Source organism: Trifolium pratense, linkage group LG7 (genome assembly GCF_020283565.1).
Source record: "Trifolium pratense cultivar HEN17-A07 linkage group LG7, ARS_RC_1.1, whole genome shotgun sequence".
In the NCBI taxonomy this organism is placed as follows: Eukaryota; Viridiplantae; Streptophyta; class Magnoliopsida; order Fabales; family Fabaceae; genus Trifolium; species Trifolium pratense.
This window is the reverse complement of record NC_060065.1, coordinates 49,251,554-49,266,615: the sequence shown is the minus strand read 5'-3', so window position 1 is coordinate 49,266,615 and position 15,062 is coordinate 49,251,554. Positions and strand designations below refer to the sequence as shown.

Below are 15,062 nucleotides of genomic sequence, written 5' to 3'. Positions count from 1 at the left end.
ACAAGAGGTATTTTAAATTTCTAACTTGAAAGCCAAAATACTCAAAGAAATCCCTAAAAACCCCTAATAATAAAGAACACATAAGTGGATAATTATTCTACATATAAAAATACAGTATTTCCCCCCTCAATCCAACTCCTAAATCAGTGTTTTTTTTTTTTACAATGCTCCTAATTAAATCAGTTGGTCACCAGACTCAGCCCATCTTTTTAAAACATAATGGAGGTATAGTAAACCACGTTTTTAAAAACCACAATTGTATAACTAGTCTAATAGTATATAGACATCACAAAAAAGTCTAAAAATGTATCCTAATAAAAAAGTTGTTAAAATTTACTAACATTAATAGTAAAAGTTCATTTTTCAAATCTTTCTATGCATCCATATTAAGATGGACCCCATAATCGTTAGTGCTTTGTTTGTTGATAATTCTTCCCAAGATTAGGACTTAGGAGAGAAAGCATCTCTCTTTTCAATTTATTTGCCTACCATTATCCAACTTCTATCTCATAATAATAATAATAATAATCCAAAACAGAGGACTAACCAAAAATAATTTGTTTTTATTAATGACCTCATATTGAATAGGATCAAGTGAGAATAATTAAATTAGGATAGATATAAATCAAAGAAATTGAATTCAAGTGGTTAATATATATACTCTCTTTAGGACAAATTGTTTGAGAGAACTTGAGTTCAATTCCTAATGAATAATTCTTGATCAAAATTTACTTACCGAACTCTGAATTACCGAAAGTTCTTTCCATGAAAACTGGATGGTTAATAGAAGAAAATAGGATCAATATTAATTGATATTAATAAAAAACCTCTTTCCTCCACTTTGAGCCTAGCTTTAATCTTGCAGAAAAATTATAACTCAAGTAACACACCAATGCAAAAGAACACACACATAAAATTTTGAATTGTCTTAACACTTCCATTTTTCATTTATCAAAATTTACATCAACATATGTCACAAGTAAGAACATTGAAAAATCAATCTTGGATACTCCCTCCGGTCCTTATTATAAGGAACAATCTGGAAAAAACACACATACCAAGAAACCTTATCTTTCTTAATAAAAATTCTAAAATTTTACAATCTATTCCAAAACTAACCTTGGTGTATTAATTTATCCTTAGGAAATATATCACTCTAATTAATGCATAACTTTGGAATGAATACAATTTAATAAGGATAAAAATAGAATTGTAAGAATAAATTTAATGATTGTTTCTTATAAAAAGGACCAATTTTTTTTCTCCAAATTGTTACTTATAAAAAGGACCGGATGGAGTACTTAAAAAGCACCACTATATATTGATCATCATGATCCAAAACACAATATATATTTGTTCTTTTTTTAATAGACGTTAAATTAATGGCTCTAATTGTTGGGACCCCAACAACTCAAATACATGACTGTCCTCAAAGATTCCTCTGATTGCCTTGCTTCTTCTTCCTTAAATCTACTACAAACCATAGCATAAGAATTATTAGAGGAAGAAGAAAGGTTCTTTGCTTGAGACAAAGATCTCAAATGATTTTTAACATGATATTGTGCTAATCTTAAACCATAATTCCACCTACATAAGCCTTGGTCCTTCAATGCTTCCACAATTCCAACACTTGCTGCAACTGTCCAAATTCTGCTTGTTGAACTCATTATGAATTAATTAAAAATCTTGCTTGTATATAAATGTGGTTTAGTAGAAAATTGAAGAAGTTTCTCTAGCTTGATTTTGCTTTGGTTGATGATATAATTTAGTGAAGTTCTTTTATATATACTGAGAAGTGAATGTGTGTGACAAGGTTTCTAAAGTTAGGAAACAGCCAAATGTAAAGGAAAACCAATGGCATGAAGAGGTAGCTAGGTACTGGTTTTGGTGAAAACCAATGGCTTTGTTATTATGATAAACAAAAGTTCAGTGTATCATCAATTAATGGGACCATATGTCTTTATCAAGATATGTCGCACTAACAGTTGAAAATATAGCAAATGCGAGTTTCTGGAAATAGTCTCACATTGGATAGGAATGTGGTGACTTGAGCATTTATAAGTGGGAGAACCCACTCACCTATCACCTTAAGGTTTTGGGTGAACAAGTGGTGTGTCTCCCACAAAGGTGTGTTGCTCAAAAGAACAAGTGCCACAAAAGTGAATGCTCCTCACTCGACCCTCCCCCGATTGTTGCGCTAACAAATGGTATCACGAGCCTTTGGTTTCAAGAAAGGGACCGGCTTACTTGTATCGAAAAGTACCCCACATGGTTGTATCGAAAAGTACCCCACATGGTCATGGGTAAGTGTCTCACATGTGGGTAGAAGAGTGTCCCGTTGAAGTGAATCAACGGCAGTACAAAGTGTATGTGGAAGAAAGAGCTCCCACTTGAGGGGAACATTGTGGACTCACACTTGAGGGGGAGTGTTGAAAATATAGCAAGTGTGAGTTTGTGGAAATAGTCTCACATTGGATAGGACTGTGGTGACTTGAGCATTTATAAGTGGGAGAACCCACTCACCTATTACCTTAAGGTTTTGGGTGAACAAGTGGTGTGTCTCCCACAAAGGTGTGTTGCTCAAAAGAGCAAGTGCCACAAAAGTGAATGCTCATCGCTCGACCCTCCCCCGATTGTTGCGCTAACACTAACATTGTGTTGTTAATTGGGATTGGATCATCTCCAATTTTCTCTCTCTTTTGTTTTTAATTCAAGGGTTAATTTTTTCTCATTTTTATTCTTTGTAATTTCTCATTTTTAGAATCCAAATCCGTGTTCAACAATTGCTTTGTTGTGTTGTGTTCTGTGCAACAATTAATTTTCTAAATGATATTTTTTTTAAACAGTTGTATAGTCCTGTTCTGGTTTTTTAAATAGTTGTTGTATGATGTTGTTCTGTTAGAAGGGTAAAACAGACCATTAGTTCAAAAAGAAGGGCAAAATAGTCTACTTAAATGTGCTAAGCTTTTTTTGAAAAAGAAGAGTGTAATCTACTCTTTTTTTTTTTTTGTGTGTGTGAATGTAATTTAATCTAATAATACAAAATGGTGTACATAAGTTGAGGTAAACCATAAAAATCAACTAAACCAGTTCAGATCGATTTAATTTGACGATTTGGGTTGGATGAATGGTACTAATGGTTTACAATATTGCAAAACCGAAACACATATGAGAGAGAGAGGTAGAGAGAGAGAGAGAAGCGCTGTTTCTAGGGCTCACCTAGGGCAGCCGTCACGGTCATTGCCTTCACCGGAAGTAAGGCACAAACGGGGGGATGCTTCGATTGACAGTGGAGGATGGACGGAGGTGAGACGGCGACGTCGGAATGGGTTTAGAGGGGAAGATGGAGGCAAAGATAGATCACGACAGACCAGACATCATCACTACTCACGTTCGATATCTTTACCTGGCAATCAACGCTTTAACGATCGATGTTACAGCCCAAAACCCGGCGTGCGTAATCGCAACCAAACTGGGAGAAACCAGTCACGTTACAGCAAGGAAGGACGTCTTTCTTCGCGTGATCGTTCTCAAGAACATAGCCATCTCGTGCGTTCAGGCAAGGCGAGGTCTCCATCTGCGTTTAGGCGGCAGCAGCAGACCCTTTGTGGAGCTCGACGGCGTCTGGAGATGGAGGAGGAATGGCGGCGATCAGATTGTGATAATTATAATGAAGGTGTTAGGTGTAATCATGACCAATTAAGGGATGGACACGACAGAATGCTTGTTGGCGGTGGAGATGTGAGAGTTGATCATAATATGGTTAATGTTAACAAGCATGATGGTGATGACTGTATGCACGGTGAAGAGTGTGTTTTGGGTACTGACCTTAAGCGGTACGTTTCCTTTTATTTTACAAATTTTCCAGCACAAATGTCAAAATTTTATCTTCGTAAGGGTTTTGAGGTTTGTGGTATACTGGAGGACGTGTATGTTGCAAATAAAAGAAATAAGTTCGGTCAACCCTATGGCTTCGTCAAATTCTCAAATGTTAGAAATGTTACTAAAATGACGAGAGCTTTAAACAATGTTTGGTTTGGGCATTTCCGTGTTAGAGCCAGTGTGGCTATGTTTGAACGTAATGTCTCAGGGGCGGGGAGGAGAATGGAGAAGATAAAGGATGCATCGGAAAAAGTTAACGCCCCCTTGCCGAAGGATGGGAAGCAAAATTCCAATCGGCAAGTAATGCCCAAGGGAGGTGAGGAAAAAATTAATTTACCGGGACAGCAGTCACCAAGAGCGAAGAAGGAAGGAAGTAACACTGCGGATGGAGTGCGGGTGGGGGACATAGTAGTCAAGCTAGGGGCGCGAAAGGCAAAGTCAACTCAAAAGAAAGGCCAAAAAGAGGAGGCAGCGAAGAACTCTAAAGAGGTAGAGCAGCGTGTGGATACGGCTAAGGTTAATCCAGCCTTAATGCGGAGTTATCGATCAACACCAGATGATGTAGATTGGGCTCACAATGGAATAGTGGCTACAATTTTTAATGGTGAGGCGATCCCGGTGGTCCAGAACAGAATTATGGACGCGGGTTTTAACGACGTGGTTCTCATTCCAATGGGTGCCGATAAGGTTTTTGTGCGTAGCTCAGAGGGGGCCGATGTAATGTCAACGGTTCTTAACGCCAAGGAGTTCTTTCAACTAGTATTCTCGAATTGGACGCGATGGGAAAAGGATGTGGAGCCTTACCGAAGAGGTGCTTGGGTTCGACTGTACGGGATCCCACTTAAAGCCTGGAATGAACAATTTTTCAAGCTTTGTGTGTTCGAATGTGGACGTTACCTTCGAACGGAAGGATGTTCTGTTGATAAGGATAGACTTGACTTTGCCCGAGTCCTGATTGCCACGACCGATTTGGACATCATCAACAGAGTTGAGTCCGTTTTAGTGGACGGTAATCGGGTGGAGGTTAAGATTGTCGAGGAGTGGGGGTACGCATTGGGAGAGGATATGTGTCTTCTCGAGGACGAGATTGAATCGGAGGTGGCTCAATCCGTCTGTGTAGAGGGCCAAATTGATCCGGAAGCGCGTCGTAATGTTGACATGATGGTCAACCATTTCACAGATAGGCTGAGGGATGAGGGGTTAGATGATATTCAAGGTATGGATGTTGAAGAGCCATTAGTTGAGCCGGATGATGCCCTCTCTTCTGAAGGAAAGAATGAAGTGGAGGCGGAGCGGGGACCCGAGATCCTAAGACCGGGTCCTCATGGAGCGTCTGGAAATCAGGGAGTTCATTCAAATCTAATCCCCTTACAGACGGTATCTCAGGTTCGTCATTCTATTCGGCCGCTTGGTAGTAAACATACGAATTCTTGTCCTCCGACGGCGAAACGTTCAGTTATTTCAGGGCCTTGGAGTTTGGAATGGTTACACGACCAGAACCACGGGGAGGCAGGGGTGATTTTTTCAGCTTGTAAGAAGGGTATGAAGGGGAACCATCATGGGAAGAGACTTAATAAGATTGAGCAACAGGATCCTCGGAGGAGGAAAGATGGGGGGTTGCTTCGTCACCCGATTCATAGCCTTAAAAAAGTTGCTAGGATGCCAAGTAAAGATCGTCGTGAGGTGCTAAAAGTCTTAAAGAAGAGTGTTCGTCGTCGCAGGGGCGGGGATGTTTTAAACAGGTCTTGTTCTGTGAGCCGCCAAGAATCCGGTGGAGATTCTAATTCCTCGGGTTCTATTAACAATGATTGGAAAAACTGGGTGGCTGTTCAAGGTAATGAACAAATGACGATGGATGATGTGTGGGGGATAGGGAAAGCTATTGGGGTCAAGTTTAAAGGAGATAATGTGAACATGTTCAATATTCTCTCTCGGGCGGGAAAGGGTAAGAAGGAGATCTTAGGTCAGAGGTCGGGGGGGGGGGGGGGGGGGGGAACCCGGCAAGGGAATGATTGATAGTTTGTGTGTTTCATAATCTGTTTGTTGGGGGGGAGTGTTTTCTGATGAAGATAGTTTCTTGGAATATTAGAGGGCTGGGTGGTTTAGAAAAGAGGAAGGAAGTTCGAAAGTTGGTGGAGGATCTGAAACCTTTTATTTTCTGCATTCAGGAGACGAAGCTGCAAAACTGTGATGTTTTTCTTGGTTCGAATCTTTGGGGAAGTTCATCTCACGGGTTCTCTTATCGACCATCGTTGGGGGCGTCAGGGGGGCTTTTAACGTTATGGGACACTTCTGAGGTGGAGGTGTGGTCGACAGAAAGCAATCAGTCAGTTTTGTGGTGTCATGGTAGGTTCTCTAAGTCTGGAGAAGAGTTTTCTGTGGCAAATGTTTATGCGCCTTGTGATGATGGGGCCAAGCAAGTTTTGTGGGATTCCCTTTCGGTGAGGCTCCGATCGCTGGTGGGTAAGAGGGTGTGTGTTTGTGGAGATTTTAACGCGGTTAAACTTGTTGATGAGAGGCGTTCGTCTAGAGGTGGTCATCGTTCTTTGGATCATGTTCCTTTCGCTCGTTTCATTGAAGATAATACCCTTATTGATCTTCCATTAATAGGTCGTAAGTTTACTTGGTTTAAAGGGGATGGTTCTTCGATGAGTCGTCTTGATAGGTTCATTCTTTCTGAGGAGTGGTGTTTGGCCTGGCCTAATTGCAGGCAGGTGGCTAGGTTGAGAGGGTTATCTGATCATTGCCCCCTGGTTTTGTCTGCGAATGAGGAAGATTGGGGCCCTCGCCCTTCGAGAATGCTTAAGTGTTGGAAGGATATTCCCGGCTATAACCAGTTTGTAAGAGATAAGTTGACTTCTTTCCAGATTGATGGTTGGGGAGGATATGTGCTCAAGGAAAAACTTAAGATGATTAAGGCAGGACTAAAAGAGTGGCATAAGACTCATACTCAAAATCTTCCCGGTCGTATCGAGACCCTGAAAGGTAGGCTTTCGGTTCTTGATGAGAAGGGGGAGGAAGAAGATCTTTCTGAGGAGGAGTTGGTGGAACTTCATGGGGTCTCGTCTGATATTCACTCGTTGTCGAGGTTACACGCCAGCATCAGTTGGCAACAATCTCGTTCGCTGTGGCTTAAGGAAGGTGATGCCAATTCGAAGTTTTTCCATTCGGTTTTAGCGGAGCGTCGTCGTAGGAATGTTATGTCCGTTATTAAGGTGAATGGGGTTAATATAGAGGGTGTGATCCCTATCAGACAGGCCGTGTTTTCACACTTTGAGTCGCACTTCAAGGCACCTAATGTGGAGAGGCCTAGGGTTGATGACCTTCAGTTTAAAAGGTTGACCCAGACGGAGAGTGCTGGTTTAACCAAACCTTTCACTGAAGCTGAGGTGAAATCAGCTGTGTGGGATTGCGACAGTTATAAAAGTCCTGGCCCTGACGGGATTAATTTTGGGTTTATTAAAGATTTCTGGGCTGAACTTCGGGGTGACATTATGCGATTTCTTGCTGATTTTCATCGTAATGGCAAGCTGACTAAGGGTGTAAATTCCACTTTCATTGCTTTGATCCCTAAAATTGATAGTCCCCAAGGGTTAAACGACTTTCGACCTATTTCGCTTGTCGGAAGCTTGTATAAAATTATGGCGAAGGTTTTAGCGAATAGGTTGCGCATAGTGATAGGTAGTGTCATTTCCGAATCTCAGTCGGCGTTTGTGAAGGATAGACAAATCCTTGATGGCATACTTATTGCAAATGAGGTGGTGGATGAGGCGCGGAAGTTTAAGAAGGATCTAATGTTGTTTAAGGTAGATTTTGAGAAGGCTTATGATTCAGTGGACTTGGGCTATCTGGATGATGTAATGGGGAGAATGTCTTTTCCAGTCCTGTGGAGGAAGTGGATTCGAGAGTGTGTTTGTACGGCTTCAGCGTCTGTGTTAGTCAACGGTAGCCCGACTGATGAATTCCCTCTTCAGCGTGGGCTTAGGCAAGGTGATCCGCTATCCCCTTTTCTATTTTTACTGGCTGCTGAGGGACTGAATGTGCTTATGGAGGCGATGATAGCGAATAATTTGTTTACGGGATACAGTGTTGGTGAGCAGGGATCGATGACGGTTTCACACCTTCAGTTTGCAGATGACACTCTTTTGCTGGGGGTTAAAAGTTGGGCTAATGTTAGGGCTTTGCGAGCTGTCCTTGTGCTTTTTGAGACTATGTCGGGCTTGAAAGTTAACTTTCATAAAAGCATGTTGGTTGGGGTTAATATTCCTGATTCCTGGTTAGGCGAAGCTGCGTCTGCTCTGTGTTGTAGAGTGGGAAAGATTCCTTTCCTTTATCTGGGTCTTCAGATTGGGGGTGATCCGAGACGTTTGAGTTTTTGGGAACCGATGTTGTTTCGTATAAAGAATAGATTATCTGGGTGGAAGAGTCGTTTCTTGTCTTTTGGTGGTCGTCTGGTTCTGCTAAAGTCTGTCTTGACCTCTCTACCTGTCTACACTCTTTCCTTCTTCAAAGCTCCCTCAGGTACTATTTCCTCTTTTGAATCTATTTTTATTAAATTCTTTTGGGGGGGTTGTGAGGATTCTAGGAAAATTTCTTGGGTTGATTGGAAATCTATTTGCTTAAGTAAGGAGAGTGGAGGTTTGGGGGTTAGGCGGTTGAGGGAGTTTAACCAGTCTCTTTTAGGTAAATGGTGTTGGAGGATGTTAGTGGACAGAGAGGGGTTGTGGTTTAGAGTGTTGGCAGCTCGTTATGGGATTGAGGGAGGTAGACTGCGAGATGGAGGCAGGAGAGGGTCGTCGTGGTGGAGGGAGATATCGCGTATTAGGGATGGAGGGAGTGAGATAGGGGGCAGGTGGTTTCAGGAGCAGGTTGTGAAGAGGGTGGGGGACGGGTCAGACACTTTTTTCTGGACCGATCCCTGGGTGGATGAGATTCCTTTGTGTCAGCGGTTTGGGCGCCTGTTTGAGTTGGCTGAGACCAAACTGCGTACGGTGGCAGAGATGTTTGCTTTAGGGTGGGGTGAGGGAGGCGAGGCGTGGGTGTGGCGGCGGCAGCTGAGGGCATGGGAGGAGGAGATGCTGAGGGAGTGTCAGTCTTTACTTCTTAACATTTTATTGCAGGCTCATTCTACTGATAGGTGGCAGTGGCGTCCTGATCCGGACACGGGTTACTCTGTTAGAGGAGCATATCAGCTTCTCACCTCACATATTTCGGTTGCTATGGATGACGCGGATAACCTCATTTGGCATTCTCAGGTTCCTTTGAAGGTTTCCATCTTAGCTTGGCGTTTATTGCGTGACAGGTTGCCTACGAAAGTAAACCTGGTTACTCGAGGTGTTTTATCTTCTACAGCTCACTCATGCATTTTTGGATGTGGAGAGACCGAGTCAGCCCATCACTTATTCATCTCTTGCAGTACTGTTGGTTCTCTTTGGGATTTAGTGCGTTCGTGGATTGGTATTCCTTTGGTGGGTTTTACTACTTTGCGTGACCATTTTGTTCAGTTTGTATCTTCAGCAGGTGGCTCTCGCGCGCGTCGTTCATTTTTACAGCTCATTTGGCTTGCTTGCGTTTGGGTTGTATGGACGGAGCGAAACCATCGATTGTTCACAGGATCAGCAGATACACCCCATATTTTGTTGGACAAGATCAAGCTTTTCTCTTTTAGGTGGTTGAAGACGACGAGTGTTACGTTATCTTATAACTACCATAGCTGGTGGTCTAGTCCTATGATTTGTTTGGGCTTTGTATGATTGGTTTATGATTATGTTTCTATGACTCTTTGTAAACTTTTGTAGTCTATCTTGGCACGTCTTGTGCTGGGAAGGCTGATGTGGTAATATATCTCATTTTAGCTTTTTCAAAAAAAAAAATTGGGTGACGTTGTTTACTCGAATTCAACTACATAAACCATTCAACTCGGATAAAAAAAATGCTAGTAAAAGTTTGTCCATTTTTCATTCTAATTTTTCAAACCAAATCCATCATTTTTTTTCCTTCACTTTTTACCTTAATATATTCCAATCTTGAACCTTATTGTTCTGAGTCATTAGGGTCTTGCACTTACCTATTTTGTTTTGATGTTTGCAACATTTTATGCAAGTTTAGACCTACTTTGACTATTTTAATGCTTGTAAAGCTAGTGGCAACTATTTTATGACGAGTTTCTATAATTTTTTGTATTCTCATTTATTAAATTTTTATCTACCTAATGCTAAAATAATAGTGAAAATAACACTATATTTTAGGAATAAAAATAATTAGGTTTGGTCAGTTTTTTAGAAAGAATATGTTGGGCTATCATTTAGAAAATTACACTCAATTTTTAAAAAAAATCATAAAAAATAATGTAAGGATAACTCAATGCACAACTCAATTATTAATTGTATTGCTTCTAATTTAATAATTTGATAGTTTGCTTGAAATAATGTTGATCTCCATTATTTTACAACTTAGTTAGATTTGTTATTAGGTTTTATACTTCCCTTCTCTATATGTATCTCTTTTTCAAAATTTTAAATTTTTTTAACAAGAGATAAATTAAATATGAAGTTTTTTTAATCTTTTTCCACATATAAATTCATAAATAATTCATCTTATGTTAAAAAAATTTAAATTTTTATCAGAGATGTTCTTACAATAATATTATAAACATGGATACAAAAAATATTCAAAAATGTAAAAGTATACAAGAGTTTGATTAAAAGTAAGGATCAAAACGAATCATTGAATTAGGAGAACATGAATTTCAATTTCTAAGAGTAACGTTTTTTAATAAAATGTTATTTATATCACGGTCGAACTCTAAATTACCAAATTTCTTCTCCTAAAAAACGGAGATTAAGAACAAAAAAATTGCCACCAATCTATTAACTTATTGAACTTTTTTTTTTAATCCATAAACTATATGATTAGGATCTTCATAACTAGACTATTTTGAAATAAAAATATTATTTACAAATTCATAAATTTATAATTTCTATAAAAATAATAATCATGTATTTGTAAAAAAATTATAATATCTATGCATTGCCCCGTGCATCGCACGGGTAGAAGTACTAGTTAATTAAAGAGAAGAAACAATATTATTGGGCTCTCTGTTGTCTATTCGGCCCCGAAGAATGAACAGTACATAATCATTATTATTAGAAATATTTCCTCCAACCTCCAACTAATTTGTCAATTTAACATGTATAATATTTTTCCATCTGATTTTTTTTTTAAAAAATATATTCTATCAACAAATTCACCATAACACAAGACACTTGTTATTTTAGCAGCAAAAATATTTTTTTTTAGTAATACCCTTGATGTCGGTTTTTCATAATACCAACAATACCCTTGATTTTTTTTTAGTAACAAAACAAATCTTTTATCAACAAATTCACCATAACATAAGACACATATTATTTTAGCAGCAAAAATATTTTTTTCTTTCTATCATATGCAAATTTGAATATGTTAAGAAGTTCAAAATAGTAAGTTTGTATTTGAACTTGTGTATTTTATATTAAATGTAAACAAATTTAATAAATAATTAGTGTTTTTCCATAAAAAGTTACTACATTTGGTTACTTTAACATGTGCAATATTGCACATTTTAAACAAACCTTAAATATTATTATATGAAAAAATTAATGTATTTAATATGAACTTTTTGAAAATGACCTAAGAGCAGAACTTTATAATATTACTAATTTAAAAATGAATTTTATAATTTAGACTTCGGTCCTTTTTGTACCAAAAAATGAATTTTATAATAATAAACAAATAAAAACGAATACACAGTATTTTATTAAAATTTGTTGAAAATAGTAGCATTAACTTTTAAACAAATTCATATTAGATTTTGAAAAATTATTGAAGACTTATGTACGGATAAACGAACATTACGGCTTTGTTTGTGAGTTAATTTTTAGAGGAAAAATAAGCAGATGGCATATTTTTATTTTCAAATAAAAAACATTATAAAATAAAATTAAAATAACATTTCATAATTTCTTATAATTTAAAAATTAAAAATAAACTCTCACATCATTTTCTCTCCAAAAACTATTTTTTTTTTAATCAAATCAAATATTATTAAAGAAGCAAGACTAGGATACAAAGGCCATATATATCTTTTTGAGTATGGTGATTTATACAATCAGGAAAATAATTGGACCACCACTTGTTGGGCGCAGTAAAAGCCCATCTAGCCAAAGAGTGTGCTGCGTGATTCCCCTCTCTGCTTACCCACTTCAGAAAACTATTAGTAAGAGGAAAGTGTTGAAATTTCAAACTTAGCAAATAGGGGAGAGATCAAATTACACAGGTGTACATTTGAGTAATGTTACACCGCTCAATAACGCTTTAACGAATACAAATTTTACAAAATCTACTGTTGGATTGAAATTTTAGCAAACTTTTCGGGTAACATTATGTTACTAAGAATGTGATGTTTTGTGAGCTGTAACTTTCACAATCAACTTTAAAAAATAATTATTCAAAGAATACGACCAAAAGACCTATCTCAATCACTATCTCAATCAAATTGAAAATAATTATATATATGATCATGATTGTTATCAAAGTTTTTATTTTTCGTTTATTTAATAAAAAACTGACCAAAACCTTAAGGAGTTTGTTTATTTTAATTACCGGTATCTTGTAGGCTTTTGTGGCCAAAACTCCATAAATTCACCTGAAGGTGGACAAAAATGTCTTAATGTGTCTCTCCAATATTGAATGCAATCTTTGTTATTAATCTCACGACTTGTATATAGCTTACAACTTCCATTTGGATCCTTTGAACTTTCACTTATCTTTTCTACTTCAGGCATGACATGAAATTCCTTGAAAATATTCATTGTATCATCTATCAACTCCTTTGAAACTCCATGGTTGATCACCTATAGTATAAATCCATAATAATTGATTAAACACACACAAACTCAAACCCAACATCATAGTGAGAATAACTCTTATAAGTTATAACCAACTTCAAATGAAGAGTTGAAGAAATTTCACCGTATCATTTGCTCAAAAATTTGAGATAAATATGACGGCAAAATTGTGATGTGTCATTTTAGAGACTCGCAAAACTTTAGGTTGAATCTAACTCAACATTTTGAATTAGAATTTTTTTTTGAAAAAACTAAAATGAGATATATTACCACAACAACCTTCCCAGCACAAGACGTGCCAAGATAGGCTACAAAAGTTTACAAAGAGTCATAGTAACAAAAACATAAACAAATCATACAAAGCCCAAACAAATCATAGGACTAAACCACCAGCTATGGTAGTTATAAAATAACGTAACACTCGTCGTCTTCAACCACCTGAAAGAAAAAAAAAATCCAATAGTACATACCTGCAAAAATCCATACTCCTTGAAAGCTTTTAAAATGTGCAATAATGTTTCGGTATAAACATATTCCCCAAGATCCACCACAGGAATCGTCTTGCCGGAAAGTACAGAAATTGTGTCGGGTCTACTTTCTGGAGGTTGAACATAAGATAAAGGCACTGAAGAATGAAGATATTTTTTTTTTGATGATGAAGAGGGCAAAAGCCCAAGAAAAGAAAATTACAAGTTAATCAATCTAGGGGTGGAGTTTCCCAGGAGATCAAAATTATACATGTCCCTAATTTGGGATGGACAACTATCATAAAAAAACAATGTTATAATCTAACGAACATCCGATATTAGCCAAAGCACCCGCACACTTATTAGCTTCCCGGTAAGTATGACAGATTTCAACTAACCAATCCTTCTCCAACATTTTCCAAATTTGCTTCAACAAAGAACAACCTAAAGAACTCGTCGAGTTTCTTTTCTTGAGAACACTCACCACAGCCTCTGAGTCTATGTGCAGCTCCACTTTTTTAAATCCCATCCTGTAAACATGTTGAAGCCCTTCATAGACTCCCCATAGCTCCGCTACGAACGCATTACACAAACCAACACACTTCGCAAAACCCCCTAACCATTCTCCTTGACTTCCCCGAATAACTCCTCTACACTCAGCCACAAGATTTTCCTTATAAGCCCCATCAGTATTAAGCTTAACAAACAATTTTTTTGGAGGACTCCATCCTATCATTGCCACTGTTTTACCCCTATCTGTGACTAAGTTGCTATTTAAAGCTGCACCCATATACTCACTACTCAATTGCATAATGTAGTGTAATGGTCTTGATGGCCTCACAAACTCATCTTCAAACAACTCCTTATTTCTCCATTTCCAAAGGCAATGACAACACAGTGCCCAAAACTCACACCAATTTTCATTTCCATTCCATTGAATTGAGTTATTAAGATTCAAATCAATCCAATGTTGTAAATCACCCCTGTAGAAACTTACTGTATCGTGCATTGGGATGACACACCTCCATAACTCCATAGCTCTTGGACAATCTCTCATCACATGAATAATTGTTTCCTCCACATCCCCACATAAAGTACACATTGCATGGTTCAAACCCATTTTACTTTTTAAAGAGTTTGTTAGTGAGAATAACTAACAAACTCAAACCCAACATCATAGTGAGAATAACTCTTATAAATCCATAATAATTGATTAAACACACACAAACTCAAACCCAACATCATAGTGAGAATAACTCTTATAACCAACTTCAAATGAAGAGTTGAAGAAATTTCACCGTATCATTTGCTCAAACATTTGAGATAAATATGACGGCAAAATTGTGATGTGTCATTTTAGAGACTCGCAAAATTTTAGGTTGAATCTAACTCAACATTTTGAATTAGAATTAAACAACGCTATAGTACAATATTATAAAAAAAATCTAATAGTACATACCTGCAAAAATCCATACTCCTTGGAAGCTTTTAAAATGTGCAATAATGTTTCGGTATAAACATATCCCCAAAGATCCATCACAGGAATCGTCTTGCCGGAAAGTACAGAAATTGTGTCGGGTCTACTTTCTGGAGGTTGAACATAAGATAAAGACACTGAAGAATGAAGATTAAACCAACTGGAGACAAGAATGTTATTCATATTCTTTAATACCTAGATCTCCTGAATGTATATAAATATGGCAATGACAATTTTCTTGGGGGCTATTACTTCATGCTTTCTATGTTTATATATAGTGTACAAAGCTAAAATAATAGTGAAATTAACACTATATTTTAGGAATAAAAATAATTAGGTTTGGTCAGTTTT

General features: G+C 37.6%; 2 protein-coding genes across 2 annotated transcripts; both read right to left on the bottom strand.

The window, feature by feature from the left end:
• Positions 1–1,319: 1,319 nt before the first annotated feature.
• LOC123898468 lies at positions 1,320–1,768 on the bottom strand. Its single transcript, XM_045949437.1, has one exon. It carries the CDS (start codon positions 1,665–1,667, stop codon positions 1,389–1,391), a length of 279 nt encoding a protein of 92 aa, XP_045805393.1. The 5' UTR covers positions 1,668–1,768; the 3' UTR covers positions 1,320–1,388.
• A 10,750-nt stretch (positions 1,769–12,518) lies between these two features.
• Positions 12,519–14,943, bottom strand: LOC123896553 (protein DOWNY MILDEW RESISTANCE 6-like). Its single transcript, XM_045946928.1, has 2 exons — positions 14,694–14,943; positions 12,519–12,773 (listed from the first exon to the last, which is right to left on the bottom strand). The coding sequence occupies exons 1-2, from the start codon at positions 14,892–14,894 to the stop codon at positions 12,519–12,521; spliced, it is 456 nt and encodes a 151-aa protein (XP_045802884.1). The 5' UTR covers positions 14,895–14,943.
• Positions 14,944–15,062: the final 119 nt, after the last annotated feature.

What these genes read in the sequence shown, in the direction of transcription:
- LOC123896553 (XM_045946928.1), bottom strand. Translation starts at nt 14,894, where the DNA reads ATGAATAACATTCTTGTCTCCAGTTGGTTTAATCTTCATTCTTCAGTG. An exon ending in AGGAGTATGGATTTTTGCAG is followed by an intron (nt 12,774 to 14,693) that starts GTATGTACTATT and finishes TTTATACTATAG; the next exon opens with GTGATCAACCATGGAGTTTC.
- LOC123898468 (XM_045949437.1), bottom strand. Translation starts at nt 1,667, where the DNA reads ATGAGTTCAACAAGCAGAATTTGGACAGTTGCAGCAAGTGTTGGAATT.